Source organism: Podarcis erhardii (genome assembly GCF_964252035.2).
Source record: "Podarcis erhardii genome assembly, chromosome: 14".
Lineage (NCBI taxonomy): Eukaryota > Metazoa > Chordata > Lepidosauria > Squamata > Lacertidae > Podarcis > Podarcis erhardii.
Window position 1 is genome coordinate 878,691 of NC_138503.1, and position 14,354 is coordinate 893,044.

At 44.6% G+C, this 14,354-nt stretch overlaps 1 protein-coding gene across 2 annotated transcripts in view; it reads left to right on the plus strand.

Moving 5' to 3' along the window:
* The window catches only part of PTPN9 (protein tyrosine phosphatase non-receptor type 9), an 87,118-nt gene that overhangs the window by 19,078 nt on the left and 53,686 nt on the right, over positions 1-14,354 (plus strand). For both annotated transcript variants that reach the window (XM_081838987.1, XM_081838988.1), the window contains exons 2-4: positions 1,324-1,467; positions 11,341-11,430; positions 13,879-14,003. In XM_081838987.1, the coding sequence (XP_081695113.1) occupies positions 1,324-1,467; positions 11,341-11,430; positions 13,879-14,003 (359 nt within the window). The remainder of the gene's footprint in view (positions 1-1,323; positions 1,468-11,340; positions 11,431-13,878; positions 14,004-14,354) is intronic.

The window sequence follows — 14,354 nt, forward strand, 5'->3', positions numbered from 1 at the left end:
AGCCCGTCTTTCGTCCAGCTGTGCTGTCAGGATAGCTACATGCTGCTCCAAGTCTCGATTCCTCTCTGCCAGACTCTGCATTGCAGCTGGTTGCTCTGGCCCTCTGGCTGTCCCTGTTCGGCTCATCGTGCTGTCTTTCTGCCACTCCACACAAGCAACGTCGGTGACTGATGGATTGCTGTATAGGTTCTAGGGGGTTGCTCGTGCGTAAGTCGTCGCCACACCTGGCTGAGTCACCTGGGTGAACCCTTTCTGTCCGGACAGCCACTCATCCGTGGCTGTCTCAGTCGCTGGCAGAATCCGTTAGTGGGCGTTTCTTGAACCTCTTCCAGCAAAGAAGTTCTTTGACGCCCAGTCTCCTCCTACTCTCCCTGTGCGGAAGTCTTCTGCGCTGGGAGGGTGTGGGCAGCGGAGGACCCATGCTCTCCCCGCTGGTCTCCGGCGAGGAGTCCTGGAGCCTTCTCTCCGATTCCCCCATCTGCCCCCCTCCTCCACTGGTTCTACGCTGATTTCCTTCCCCAGCGGATGGGCTGCCTCTCTCCCTACTGGGACCCTCTCCGGCATCCCTCTGGAGCCTTCCCTCCACCTCTGGCTCCGATGGTAGTTCTCTGACATATATATAACTAACTTTTAAAAATGTTTAAATGTTCCTTTCCTAAGAAGCCTGAAGCCTTCCTGTTAGCTATAATGAGCAATGAAATTCCAAAAAGGGTAAGGAAAAAATTTATTTTTGCAGTAGCAACAGCAAGAATTCTGGTTGCTAAGGTATGGAAAGGAGATTCTACTCCCTCAGAATTAGACTGGCATAATAAAATGTTAGAATATGCAGAGCTAGCAAGATTCCGAGACCATACCGATCCAATATTTAATAAAGAGTAGAATATTTACAGAGAATATCTACAAGAAATCTGTAATAATAAGTGTAATAATCTAAATTATTTCGCAGGCCTGAATTGACTTCTGCATGAAATAAGAGAATTTTACAAAATTAACAGAACTGAACAACCTATGAGAGATAAAGTTAAGTGTGCAGTTGTAATGTAATTTAGGAACCACAATGGGGGGACTGGAAGTCATGTCGGAATTTGTGATGTGTGAATTCAATCTTTTCTTTTTTTGTAATGAGTGTTGATTTTGGATTGCCTTTTGTTGATCATTGCGTTTTGTTTTGTTTTGTTTTGTACTTGTTTTGTTTTATTTTTAAAACTAACAACACATTTTTTTAAAAAATTGTTGTAGCTTGCCCTGGGACCTTAGCATGAAGGACAGTGATGATGATTTTAATTAACGGTGTCTTTTTCTTTTCTCTTCTCTCCGGAACAGGCAACCAAGCAATTCCTTGAAGAGATTAACAAGTGGACAGTCCAATACAATGTGTCTCCCCTCTCTTGGAATGTGGCAGTCAAATTCCTCATGGCCAGGAAATTTGACGTCCTGCGAGCGATCGAGCTCTTCCATTCCTACAGGGTAAGGGGATCAATTCCTCCCCAGAAATGGAGGGAGAGACCTCATGGCTCACGAGGAGACCCTTCCAGGAGCCCAAAGGGACTTCAGGGAGGGCGGAGCAGAGGGGTTTGTGGAGGCTGCTCAGCCTCCCTGCCTAACAGCTGATGTGAAGGGTTGCCTGGCAGCTGCCACTTTTCACGTCCCAGAGCTTCAGTTCCAATTGCTGTTATTTTGGGTACAATATTTTTAATCTGGCTTGCAGAGAGAGTGCATTTAAAGCAGGGGTAGGCAACCTGAGGCCCGTGGGCCAGATGTGGCCCAATCGCCTTCTCAATCCGGCCTGCGAACAGTCCAGGAATCAGCGTGTTTTTACATGAGTAGAATGTGTCCTTTTATTTAAAATGCATCTCTGGGTTATTTGTGGGGCATAGGAATTCGTTCATATCCACCCCCCAAAAAAATATAGTCCGGCCCCCACTGTTGATGATAAGCAGTGTCCCGTACACAGCGGAAGGATGAGGAGTATGTGCCACATACTCTATATTGCTTTATTTACATTTCAAAGCTGGTAGATTACAGAAAAACATCTTGCCTCTGCCAGAGCAGAGAAAAGCATCCTCTCTCCTCTAAAGCACGGAGAGAAAAAAAAACACACACACACTGAACTGCAAAGAACAGTGAAAAACAGGAAACCAGTGTACGTCACATCCAGTCTCCCTTTCCCGTGGGAAAACCCAACAGTACGCTGACTGTGGAATGTAAACACCTGTCTTGTGACAAGCACTTCGCTGCACAGTGAAGAGAGCAGAAACCAACATCCTCCCCCTTTCTGTGAACATCACTGGGCAGCGTGTTCGTACAATATCAGTACAAACCCAACTTCTGCACATAGGTACAGTGTTGATCCCTTGATACAATCTTGGACAATACATCAGCAGGAATTTCATTACCTGGCATATAGGACACAGTTACGAGTCCCTTCTGAATACGTTCCCTAGCATGTTGCAACTTCAATTGCAAGTGCTTCGTGCTTTGCTTACAACCTTCAGAATTCAGCAAAGCCAAACATGCTTTGTTGTCCTGGTAAACCTGGATTGGACATTTGACAGGAATTTTCATGTCTTTGCACAATTGTAACAACCATTCACAATCTTTAAGTGAATAAGACAGTGCATTCAGTTCAGCTTCACAAGTACTTAAGCTAACTGTTGTTTGCTTCTTGCATGACCAATCAAATAGACCCTGATTGTACATATAGCAAACTCCAGACGTACTTTTCCTGTCTGTAGTGTCACTTCCAAAACTTGCATCTGCAAATATCTCAAGACCACCAGACTTCTGATTGTTAAATCTCAGTCTGTAATGCATAGTGCCTTTCAAATACCGCGCAATGCGTTTCAGAGCTTTCCAATCCTTAACAGTAGGATTGTTGACTTGTCTGCTTAGCAAATTACAGCTAACAGCAATGTCTGGTCTTGAACATCTGGCAACGAAGTTTAGCTTGCCTAGCACACTTCTGTACAGTGTAGTGTCAGAAAATGCTTCTTCAGTGTCATCTACCTGATAACCTGTTGTCATCGGTGTGTCCACAGGGTTAGAATCCATCAGGTTCAGTTTGCTTAACACATCAGCAATTTTCCGTGACTGGTGTACTAGAATGTTACCATCTTGATCTCTCTCTATTTCTAGAGATAGGTAGTTGTTTACCTCACCAAGATCTTTCATGTCAAAGTGCTCTTTCAGTTGAGCTAGGGCGTTATTGTACATTGTGACATCCTTCCAAAAGAATAAAAGATCATCAACATAAAACAAACAATACAGTTTCTTTTGCCCCTCCTCTTTGACAAATACACATGGATCAGCTTTCCCTTGCTTAAAACCTGGAGAAAACAATACTTCAGTGAGTTTTGTGTGCCAACACCTTGCACTTTGTTTGAGACCATAAAGGGACTTCTTCAGAGCACAAACAAATCCCTGTTTTACCTGTACGCCATCAGGTGGAAGCATATAAAGTGATTCATCTAGAGATCCGTACAGAAAAGCTGTATTTACATCATGGTGACTAATGTGTAGATTTTCCTCTGCAGCTAGCTTGAGCATAAGCCTAATGCTCTCATACCTCACTGTGGGTGAGTAGGTCTCGTGATAGTCTTCACCTGGTACCTGTGCAAAACCTCTGGCTACCAATCTGGCTTTGTGTCTGACTATCTTGCCATTTTGATCAGTCTTCGCTTTGAAGACCCATTTGCTTCCAAGCAATTTCATTCCTGGAACTTCTATCCAGAAGAAAAGGCATTAATAAATCAGTTTGGATTGTTGCCTTTCCTTGCCCAATCTGAGATCTTGGGAAGATTGGAGACCCTTAGAAATAAGCTAACAGAGATGAATGTTCAGGAAAAAGCAAGAGAGAAAGATCCGGCAACGGACCAATTAAAGAAAGAGTACCTCTCTGAAAAAGCCAAGATAGACCCCATGAAGGACTACTCCTATAATACCTCTGCAACTGCAGAGATAAACCTATTAACAACAGATCTAACACAGTGCGCAAGGGACAGTAATAAACTACCATCCAAGAAGGAAACCATCCCTATGGCAACCATGAAAGACTACTTTTATAATACCTCTGCAGTTGCAGAGATAAACCTGATAGCAACAGATCTAACACAGTGCGTAAGGGACAGTAACAAATTACCATCTAAGAAGGAAACCATCCCTATGACAACCACAACGTGCTCTTGGACCAGCATGAGATACCTAGATGAGGACGAACTTGGTACTAGACAAATAGAACACCTCAAGGTAGATTCGCCAAAAAAAGGAGTACTGATCACTAATGTTAGCACGTTGCACCCTTCATTCGATTCCATTGAGTACTTGGGCGATAATACATCTATGGACATTGCCAAAATGAACGAAACTCAATCAATAGACAAAAAGATAGGCCCTAAAAACCTTTTAAAGGCAAATTGACTAAGATCAACTTTTGGCAAGACAACGTGCAACCTTACCTTGCTAACTTGGAATATTGCAGGTTGGCAAAAGAGGGCTTCTGACCAATCCTTTACTAAATATATCCAGAGACATGACATTGTGTTTCTCCAGGAGACCTGGAGCACAAGCGAAGTGGAGTTAAATGGCTTTTCTGCGTTCTCCCTCCCAGGTCTTTTGAGTACTAGAGGGGGGCGAGTTAAAGGTGGGTTAGTTACTTTAATCTCAACAAGGCTAAGGGCCATATTTAAAAAACTAGACCCACTAGACCATCTGGCCACAGCTGTGCAAGTACAGTGGAGAACCCACAGCTTGCTGCTGATTAACGTATACCTACCCCCACAAAGAGAGAAAAGACTGATAAGAAATATCTGGGCTCAGTTAGAACAGTATCTTGACAAACTATTAAATCAATTCCCTGATGCCTCTGTAGTGGTGGCTGGCGACTTAAATGCCAGAACTGGACAATCTGATGAGGCTTTGTATGCCCATTTCCATGAAACAGCCCCCATTATAGAGGAAGCCCACTCAATACCAGCTAGAATCTCAAAGGATAAAGGCTGTAATTATGCTGGCTTATGCCTATTACACCTGGTCAATAAGTTGGACTTGGTTATACTGAATGGCCGTACTGAGGGGGAGAAGGTCGGAGAATTCACATTTATATCTAACAATGGCGCCTCCACAATTGATTATATAATCGTGTCGTATGATCTTCAAAACAAAGTTCTGGAATGCAAAGTGGAGGAGCGCTTAGATAGTGACCATCTGCCATTAAGCGCACTTGTAGTTGCGGGAAAGGATTTATCCTGCGCTGAGAAAATCGAATATTCGAGCCCTACAGCTTTGGAGCTCAGATATTCTCGTATTAGATGGACAGATGAACTGCATAAGGAAATTTCAAGTAGGCTATGCTCAAAGGAATTCCTCACTAAGAGAGATAACCTTATAACTTCCTCAAGCCATGAATTAAAAATAAATTTATTTCAGGAGTTAATTTCACTCCTTCAAGATTCCCTGAAGGAAAAAAGGAACAGGTCAAATAGGCAATCCTCAGTATATAAAAACTCCAAACCCTGGTTTGATCAAGAATGCCAGGACATGAAGCTAAACTTACTGAAAAAATACAAGAATTATAGATCTGCCAATTTACCCCAACTCCCCACGGTCTGGTTTGAAGATAAACGAAATTATAAAATCCTGATTAAAAACAAAAAACTCCTGGCACAGAAAAGAGAATGGAAATGCCTAATAGATGCATCCAGAGAGAGAGACTCGGCCACCTTCTGGAGAATGGTAGCGAATGGAGTGCGATCTACCTCCTCAGAAGTGGAGTATACTATACCTGCAGGGACTTGGGAGGCATTCTTCCAATCATTATATTCAGCTCTGCCTTTGACACAGCCACTAACACAGTGTGCGGCAGGTGATGAGTGGCCTCCGGTGTCGGTTGCGGAGGTCAGGAGGCTTATTCAGGCACTCAAATACAGAAAAGCCCCGGGAGCAGATAATATCTCCCCTGAGCTTCTCAAAGCCAATATTGACTGGTGGGCCCCAGTCCTTGCCACCCTATTCACCAGCATAGATCAAACAGCAATAATACCAGAGGACTGGGGATTGGCAATCATCGTTCCCATTTTCAAGAAAGGCTGTAAACTTGATCCAGCCAATTACAGACCAATCAGTCTCTTAAGCATTATTAGCAAACTTTACGCAACTCACTTACGTGAAAAGTTTGCGGACTGGCTGGAATGGGAGCACATCCTTAAGGAAGCCCAGGCTGGTTTCAGGGCACATAGATCAACTTTAGACCAAGGACTGGTATTGCAACATCTAGTGGAGAAATACACCTCAAAGAAAGGAGGCTCCCTCTATGTAGCCTTTATAGATTTCAAATCAGCTTTCGATTTGATACCCCGGCACAGACTTTGGGAAAAATTAAGTGCCACAAACATCGATAGACGTCTTTTGCTTCTCATCCGTAGACTACATGAAAATACTCGGATCTGTGTTAGATGTGACCGTTATGGGAACCTATCAAAGGAAATCCAAAGTTTCCATGGTGTCAAGCAAGGCTGTGTTCTTGCCCCTATTCTATTTAATTTCTACATAAACTCCTTAGTTAGAAAGATGGAGGATGCAAGTACTCATCCCCCAAACCTAAATAATATACCAATCCCAGTCCTTTTGTACGCAGATGATGCGGCACTTATTTCCTTCTCTTGTGTGGGACTAAGAAAACTTTTACGAGCTCTTACAGAATATTGCGAAGCTGAACACCTAATAATAAATTACACTAAATCAAAAATTATGGTGTTCTCCAAGAGAAAACTCCGACATAAATGGAAAATTAATAACCAACCTATTGAGCAAGTAACATCCTTTAGATATCTTGGAATAATCTTTGATGAGAAGGGATCCTGGTGCCATCAGATTAAGAATTCCATTGCAAATGCGCAAAGATCTTCCAGAGCTATCATAAGTTTCTTTTATAGAAAAGGAGGTCAATATGTTCCTGCTGCCTCCCAGGTCTTTGTCGCAAAAATACTTCCACAACTGATGTATGGCACCCAGATATTTAATTGTCAAAAACTCAAGTCCCTGGAATCTGTACAAACTAAATTTTACCGCTCCCTACTAGGGTTACCTACCTGTGTTTCCAACACAGCCATTAGGCTGGAGGTAGGTCAACTCCCTATCAATGCCAGGATATGGATCCTGAAGATTCACTTCTGGCTAAAACTCATATTTTTCCCAGTGGGAGTGGCTCCTTTGACTCTATTAGACCCGTTCCAGTCTAAATGGAGATTGTTGCTCTATGAAAAATTGAAGGGCCTGGGGCTTTCCCCACAAGAACTTATAGCCTCAGGTTTTGAAAAGGCTAAAAGGATGGTGAGCCAGCGAATAGGAGATGTAGAGCTTCAGGACCATATGAGCAAGATAGATAAATATCCAGCTATCCAAGATTATGGAAAAGGGTTCAATCTAACACCATATTTGCTGGATTTACAAATCGCAAAATACAGGCGGGCGTTTACCCTTACCAGATTTGATGTACTGCCATCTGCCTTACTAAAGGGCAGATACGTGGGCAAACCCTATGCTGAACGAGTCTGCCCATGTGGTCTGAAAGAGGTGGAAACGGCTTCACACGTGTTGCTACACTGCGACCTCTATGGGGATATCAGGTCACTGTTTATTTCCCCTATCGTTCAGAAATTTCCAGGTCGATCTGAATCTCAGCGGCTGAAAATCCTACTAGGAGATAAAAACCCAGAAGTAACACTGAAAGTGGCCAAATTTTCTGCGGCTGCGATCAAGCGGAGGGCATTAGCTGTAAAAAAGTAAAAGACTTGACCCCTGGACAAGCCCACTCTTTTTTTAAGTCTATACATATATTGTAGCGCGTGTGTGCGTGTGTGTGTGTGTGTGTGTGTGTGTGCATATGTGTATTGCTTTTATGTATAATTTTTTAATTGACACCATTACTCCCCTTGTAAACTACCGTTGTTTTTGTTTTTTTTCTGGTCTATGACCGTAATAAATTAATTTCATTTTCATTTCATTTCCTGGAACTACTGGAACTAGGTCCCATGTTTTGTTCCTTTCCAAGGAATCAAGCTCAGCCTTTATTGCATTTAACCATGGCTCAGCTTCCTTTGAATCCAAATCCTGGATTTCTTGGAAACTTGAAGGTTCAAATACCTTCTTGGAGCTTTTAACAGCTGTTACTGCTATCTTAGCAAACTCATCAGCAAATCTCTTTGGAGGTCTGCCTTTTGTGGCTCTTTGTGACCTGCGAATTAGCCGTAGGTCTTCAACACTTTCCTCTTCCTTCTTGGGAGAAAAGTGACCTATTGTGAACAATGGTTCCTCCAATTCCTGATCAGAGCTTTCAGAGGGTCGCATAGAGGCTTTCGCACTCTCGAAATCCTCTGAATCACCCGATTCAGTTTCAGACTCAGAATCAGAACCTTCATAAGTGGGTGTGGGTTGTTGCGGTTGCTTTTGACTATCCTCAGTCTCATCACTGTCATCAGGATAACATTGGAAAATTCCCACATTCTCCCCCCACTTGGCATTGTACTCAACACTTCTTGTGAGCTTAATTGCCTTTGAGTCAGTCATCATTATTCTGTAAGACCCTTTCTGATAACCTAGAAAGATACCATGCAATCCACGCTTATCTAACTTGGAGTTTTGTGGTGAGTGAACCCACATGTCAGAACCAAAAATTTTCATGTGTTTGATGTATGGCTTTTTGCCAAACATCTTCTCATAGGGGGTACAACCAATCGCTGAAGATAACCTGCGATTATAACTGTAAGTGAAACATGAGAGAGCTTCGGCCCAATAACTCTCTGGAAGATTTGCATCATGCAGCAAGGTTTTTAACCCTTGAAGCAATGTCTGATTCGCTCGTTCCGCAAGTCCATTCTGCCATGGCGAGCGAGGACTAGACAAATCGTGTTGAATTCCTTTCTCAGTCAGAAAAGCTTCAAACTGCTGAGAAGTGAATTCTCCCCCGCGATCACTGAAAAGAGTCTTTACCTTCTTACCATGCACATCTTCCAACCAAGCACAGAATTCCTTAAACCTAGGAAAAGCCTCTGATTTCTGCTTGAGATTGTACACATAAATATACCTGGAAAATGCATCAATGAGAACCATGAAGTACCTGTTTCCTCCCAAAGAGGGCGCTAGTGGTCCAACCAAATCAGCATGAACAATTTGGTATGGTTCTGTAGCTTGCCTACTAGACACCTTACCTTTCGCAGCCATTTTTACCTTGTTTGCTGCGCATGCCTTGCACTTCATGTGGTACCTGCAGGGTTTAATAGTCATACCTTCAACCAAGGCAGGCATTTTAGATACTGCCTCAAAATGCAAATGACCAAATTTTCTATGAAAATCATGAATACATTCTGCATGCAAACTTTTGTTAGAACCTGCAATGCAACAAGTGTCATCCTGCACAACATCATCATAATACAAAACATACAAACGATCAACATATTCAGCATACAATACATAATCATTTTTCTTTGTGATGATGCACCTTTTGTTCTTAAAGGAAACGTCAATATTCCGCTCATTCAGCTGTCCAACGCTGAGCAGATTATGTTTGGCATCCGGCACATAAAGCACATTCTGTATCGATAAGTCCAAACTGTGAAGAACAACAGTTCCGTAGCCTTTACTGGGGATTGTGTGGTCATCCGCCTGGTGAATCGCACCTTCCTGCGGTGTAAAAGACACGAACAGTCGCTTATCGTTGCACATGTGGTGGGTCGCCGCCGAATCAACAACGAAGAAAGATCTAGACGTCTTCTGGACCTCTGCAACTTTTGGAGTGAAGCGTGAGACCATTGCCTTGGGCTGCGTTGTCCTGGACACTGGACCTTTGCCTTTGCTCTGGCCTCTTCCACGCGATGAGCTTCCACTGCGCTGCTCTGTCTTGGCCCTGGGATATTTGCATTCCCTCTTCATATGGCCTAGACGTCCACACGAGTAGCATTTCACTGCCTTCAAAGCTTTGGCGCCATCTGGTGGTTCCACTGCACTATGGGATGACGTCTGTGAAGTCTCCCATTTGCCCATGCAGCTAGCACCCCGGCGATCTGCTTGATTCTGAATCATGGCAGTATCACAGGCTACTGTGAGTTGAGCATTTGGCTGATCAGTGGTATCAAATTCCCCACTTACCTCATCCAGCCTTCTGCAGCTAGCCATCATGACTCTGGCATTAGCCTTCTGCGTCATCTCTGCTGCTTTAAATCATGCTGCTTTATACAAGCTGCGTCTGTGCTGCTTCATTCCAAAGGCAAGTTCAAAACAGCCTCTGCCTGTGAGCCTGTGCCACTCTGCTTATCTGCAGCTGCTTCAAACCTTATTCCAAAGGCAAGTTCAAAAGGAAAGTTCTAAAGTGCTTTCTCTATGCTGCCTTAAATCCATGCTGCGTCACTATTGCAGCTGCTTTACTCCAAGAGCACTTTTAAAAGTTACTTTCGATTTCCCCAGCCCGGCAAAACTGCCTTAAAAGTTCAAAGTCCAGCCATAAAGCCATTAATTAGAAGCTGGCAAGCTGCCCGGAGCAGTAGCACATACCTCATCAATCATCTTGACGCGTAGAGATATCGTCCGATCTGTCCCTCCGCATTCCGATCCTTTGCCGGCACTCCGATTCGACTTCTGGAGCCCATTCTTAAGATGACTGCGTTTTTCTGGGCCCGGAACCAAATGTTGATGATAAGCAGTGTCCCGTACACAGCGGAAGGATGAGGAGTACGTGCCACATACTCTATATTGCTTTATTTACATTTCAAAGCTGGTAGATTACAGAAAAACATCTTGCCTCTGCCGGAGCAGAGAAAAGCATCCTCTCTCCTCTAAAGCACGGAGAGAAAAAAAAAACACACACACACTGAACTGCAAAGAACAGTGAAAAACAGGAAACCAGTGTACGTCACATCCAGTCTCCCTTTCCTGTGGGAAAACCCAACAGTACGCTGACTGTGGAATGTAAACACCTGTCTTGTGACAAGCACTTCGCTGCACAGTGAAGAGAGCAGAAACCAACACCCACATGGTCTGAGGGATGGTGGACCGGCCACCTGCTGAAAAAGGTTGCTGACCCCTGATTTAAAGGGTATCTAGAGGGTGCTTCCACTTACGTGATTTTCACTTATGTGCCAGAACATGTGGGGAGTTGCCTGTACAAAAAAAATTAAAATTTCTGTCAGTATTTCAAAGCATCTGGGGAGGCCAGTATAAACAAAAATGTTTTCAGCAGGTGCTGTTGGACTCCAGCTCCACTCAGCCCCACCCAGAGGGCTACTGGTCTGAGCGGACGAAGGATCCCCACCTTGGTTGCAGACAATAACAGAGTGTTTTCTTTCCTCCTAGGAAACCAGGCTGAAGGAAGGGATTGTGAAGCTGAAGCCTCATGAGGAACCTCTCCGCTCAGAGCTGCTTAGTGGAAAGTTCACCATCCTGGTGAGTAAGGTGCTTTGCTTGGGCAGACAGAGCTGTGGATAACTGTGGAAGTTGGGCTTCCTGTTTGCGGAGGCAGGGGACACATGTCTCCATAGTGTGGTTTTAGATCATAGAATCATAAAATTGTAGAGTTGGAAGGGACCCCAAGGGTCATCTAGTCCAACCCCCTGCAATGCAGGAATTACAGCTGAAGCATCCATGACAGATGGCCATCCAACCTCTGCTTGAAAAACTCCAAGGAAGGAGAGTCCACCACCTCCCAAGAGTGTCCATCCTACTGTTGAACAGCTCTTACCATCAGAAAGTTCTTCCTGATGTTGAGTCAGAATCTCCTTTCTTGTAACTTGAAGTCATGGGTTCGAGTCCTACCCTCCAGAGCAGGAGAAAACAAGCTTGTTCCATCTTCCGCATGACAGCCCTTAAGATATTTGAAGATGGTTATCATATCTCCTCTTAGTCTCCTCTTTTCCAGGCTAAACATACCCAGCTCCTTCAACTGCTCCTCATAAGGCTTCGCCTCCAGACCCTTCATCATCTTGGTTGCCCTCCTTTGCACACCTTCCAGCTTCTCAACACCCTTCTTAAATTGTGGTGCCCAGAACTGGACATAGTATGTATTCCAAGTGTGGTCTGACTAAGGCAGAATAGAGCAAGACTATGACTTCCCTTGATCTGAACACTAGACTTCCTTCTCTTGATTCAGAATGGCATTAACTTGTTTGCTGCTGCATCACACTGTTGACTTATATTACGCTTGTGGTCCACCAAGACCCCTAGATGCATTTCACATGTACTACTAGTAAACCAGGTGTCCCCCCATCTTATACTTGTGCATCTGGTTCTTCCTGCCTAAGTGCAGAACCTTACATTTCTCCCTGCTGAAATTCATTTTGTTAGCTTGTGCTCAGTTCTCCAATCTGTTAAGGTCATCTTGATTCCTGATTCTGTCTTTTGTGGCATCAGCTACCCTTCCCAGATTGGTGTCTTCTGCAAATTTGATGAGCATCCCTTCAATTCCTTCGTCCAAGTCATTTATAAACACATTGAACAACAATGAGCCTGGGACACAACACTGTGGTGCCCCACTTGTCACTTTTTTCCAGGATGATGAAGAACCATTAATGAGTACTCTTACTCTTTGGGTTTGGTCAGTCAACAAGTCACAAATCTACCTAACTGTTATCTTGTTCAACCCACATTTTACCAGCTCCCTTGCAAGAATATCATGGGGACTTTGTCAAAAACGTTACTGAAGTCAAGTTACACTATGTCCACCAAATTCCCCTGATCCACCAAGCTTGTAACTCCATCAAAAAAAGAAATGAGATTTGTTTAGCATGACTTGCTTCTGAGGAACCCATGTTGTGTTTTAGTAATCACAGCATCCACAAATGTGGGAGGGCAGATTGTTTATAACAGTGCTTCTTATTAAACTTGGGTCCTTAGCTGTTGTTGGACTACAACTCCCATCATTCCTAGCTAGCTGAGGATCCAAGTTTGAGAAACACTGGGAGCCTGCTGAGTCACCCAGTGGCCCATCTAGTCCAGCATCCTGTTCCCACGGTGGCCAACTGGGTGCCAGTTATGAGAAGCCCGCAAGCAGGATCCAAGCACAGGAGCCCTCTCCCTTCTTGTAGTTTCCAACAACTGCTCTTCAGAAGTGCTGCTGTCTCCAACTGTGGAGGCAGAGCAGAGCCATCCTGGCTGGTAGCCCTTGATAGCCGCCTCCTCCTCCTCCTCCATGAATTGGTCCAATCTTAGCTGATGGCTATCCCTGCTTCTGGAGGGAGGGAGTTCCATCCTTGAACTCTGCATTGTGTGAAGAAGGACTTCCTTTTATCTGTCTGGAGTTTCACTCTGCTTTCCCCGCATCGCATCCTATTCGTGAATCAACAGCGTCATAATTACTTTGGCCCTCAGAGCTGCTTGTTTGTTTTATTAGGTTTATCTCCTTTGTTTTCCTCCAAGGAGGTTCAGGCCCTGTAGATCACTTCTGCCTGTCGACATTTTTTATCCTTGCAGCAACCCTGTGAGGTAGGCTGGCAACCCCTGCTTTGCCTCAACGTTCCATGCCATCAGGTAGAAAACATGCGCAATCTCATCTGATCCGAAAGCTAAGCAAGGTCAGGCCTGTTTAGTACCTGGATGGGACCCCCCTGGGAACACCAGGTGCCACGGGCTTCTGCTGGGATAGCTCAGTTGGTAGAGCATGAGACTCTTTAATCTCAGCCACGGGTTCCAGCCCCATGTTGGGCATTGCAGGGGGTGGACTAGATGACCCTCATGGTTCCTTCCCACTCGATAGTTCTAGGATTCTAGGATTTGGTCATGCAACAGCCAGAATTCCAAAGTGGCTTTGAACGGATTTTGACTTTTTATGCCTCTGCAGAGACTGATCTGCCCCTCTTCTGCTTCATTGCTGATCTTTTATCTCTGGCATTTTTGCAGAGCGTACGAGATCCCACTGGAGCATCGATTGCCCTCTTCACTGCCAAGTTGCACCATCCCAACAAAAGCATCCAACATGTGGTCCTCCAAGCGCTCTTCTACTTGCTGGACAGAGCTGTGGAGAGGTGAGTAGAAGACTTTCCATCCCTGTGGGGTTTGCTTCTTTCAGATGACCGCACTTCAATAATGTGTGTGTTTTCCCCTTTGGCATCCTGTGTGCAGCTTTTTTGCAGCGTTGCCTTCTCATCTGACCCAGAATGAGATCCATATAAGAATACAAGCAAAGCCTTGTGGATCTGGCCAGTGGCCCATCTAGTCCAGCGGCCTGTTCTCACAGGGGCCAAACAGATACCCCTGGGAAACCTGTAAAGAGGACCTGAGTGCAAGAGTCCTCTCCCTTCCTTCGGCTTCCAGCAACGGGTCTTCAGAAGAGCTTACTGCCTTCAGTTGTGGAGGCAGAGCAGAGCCCTCAGGGC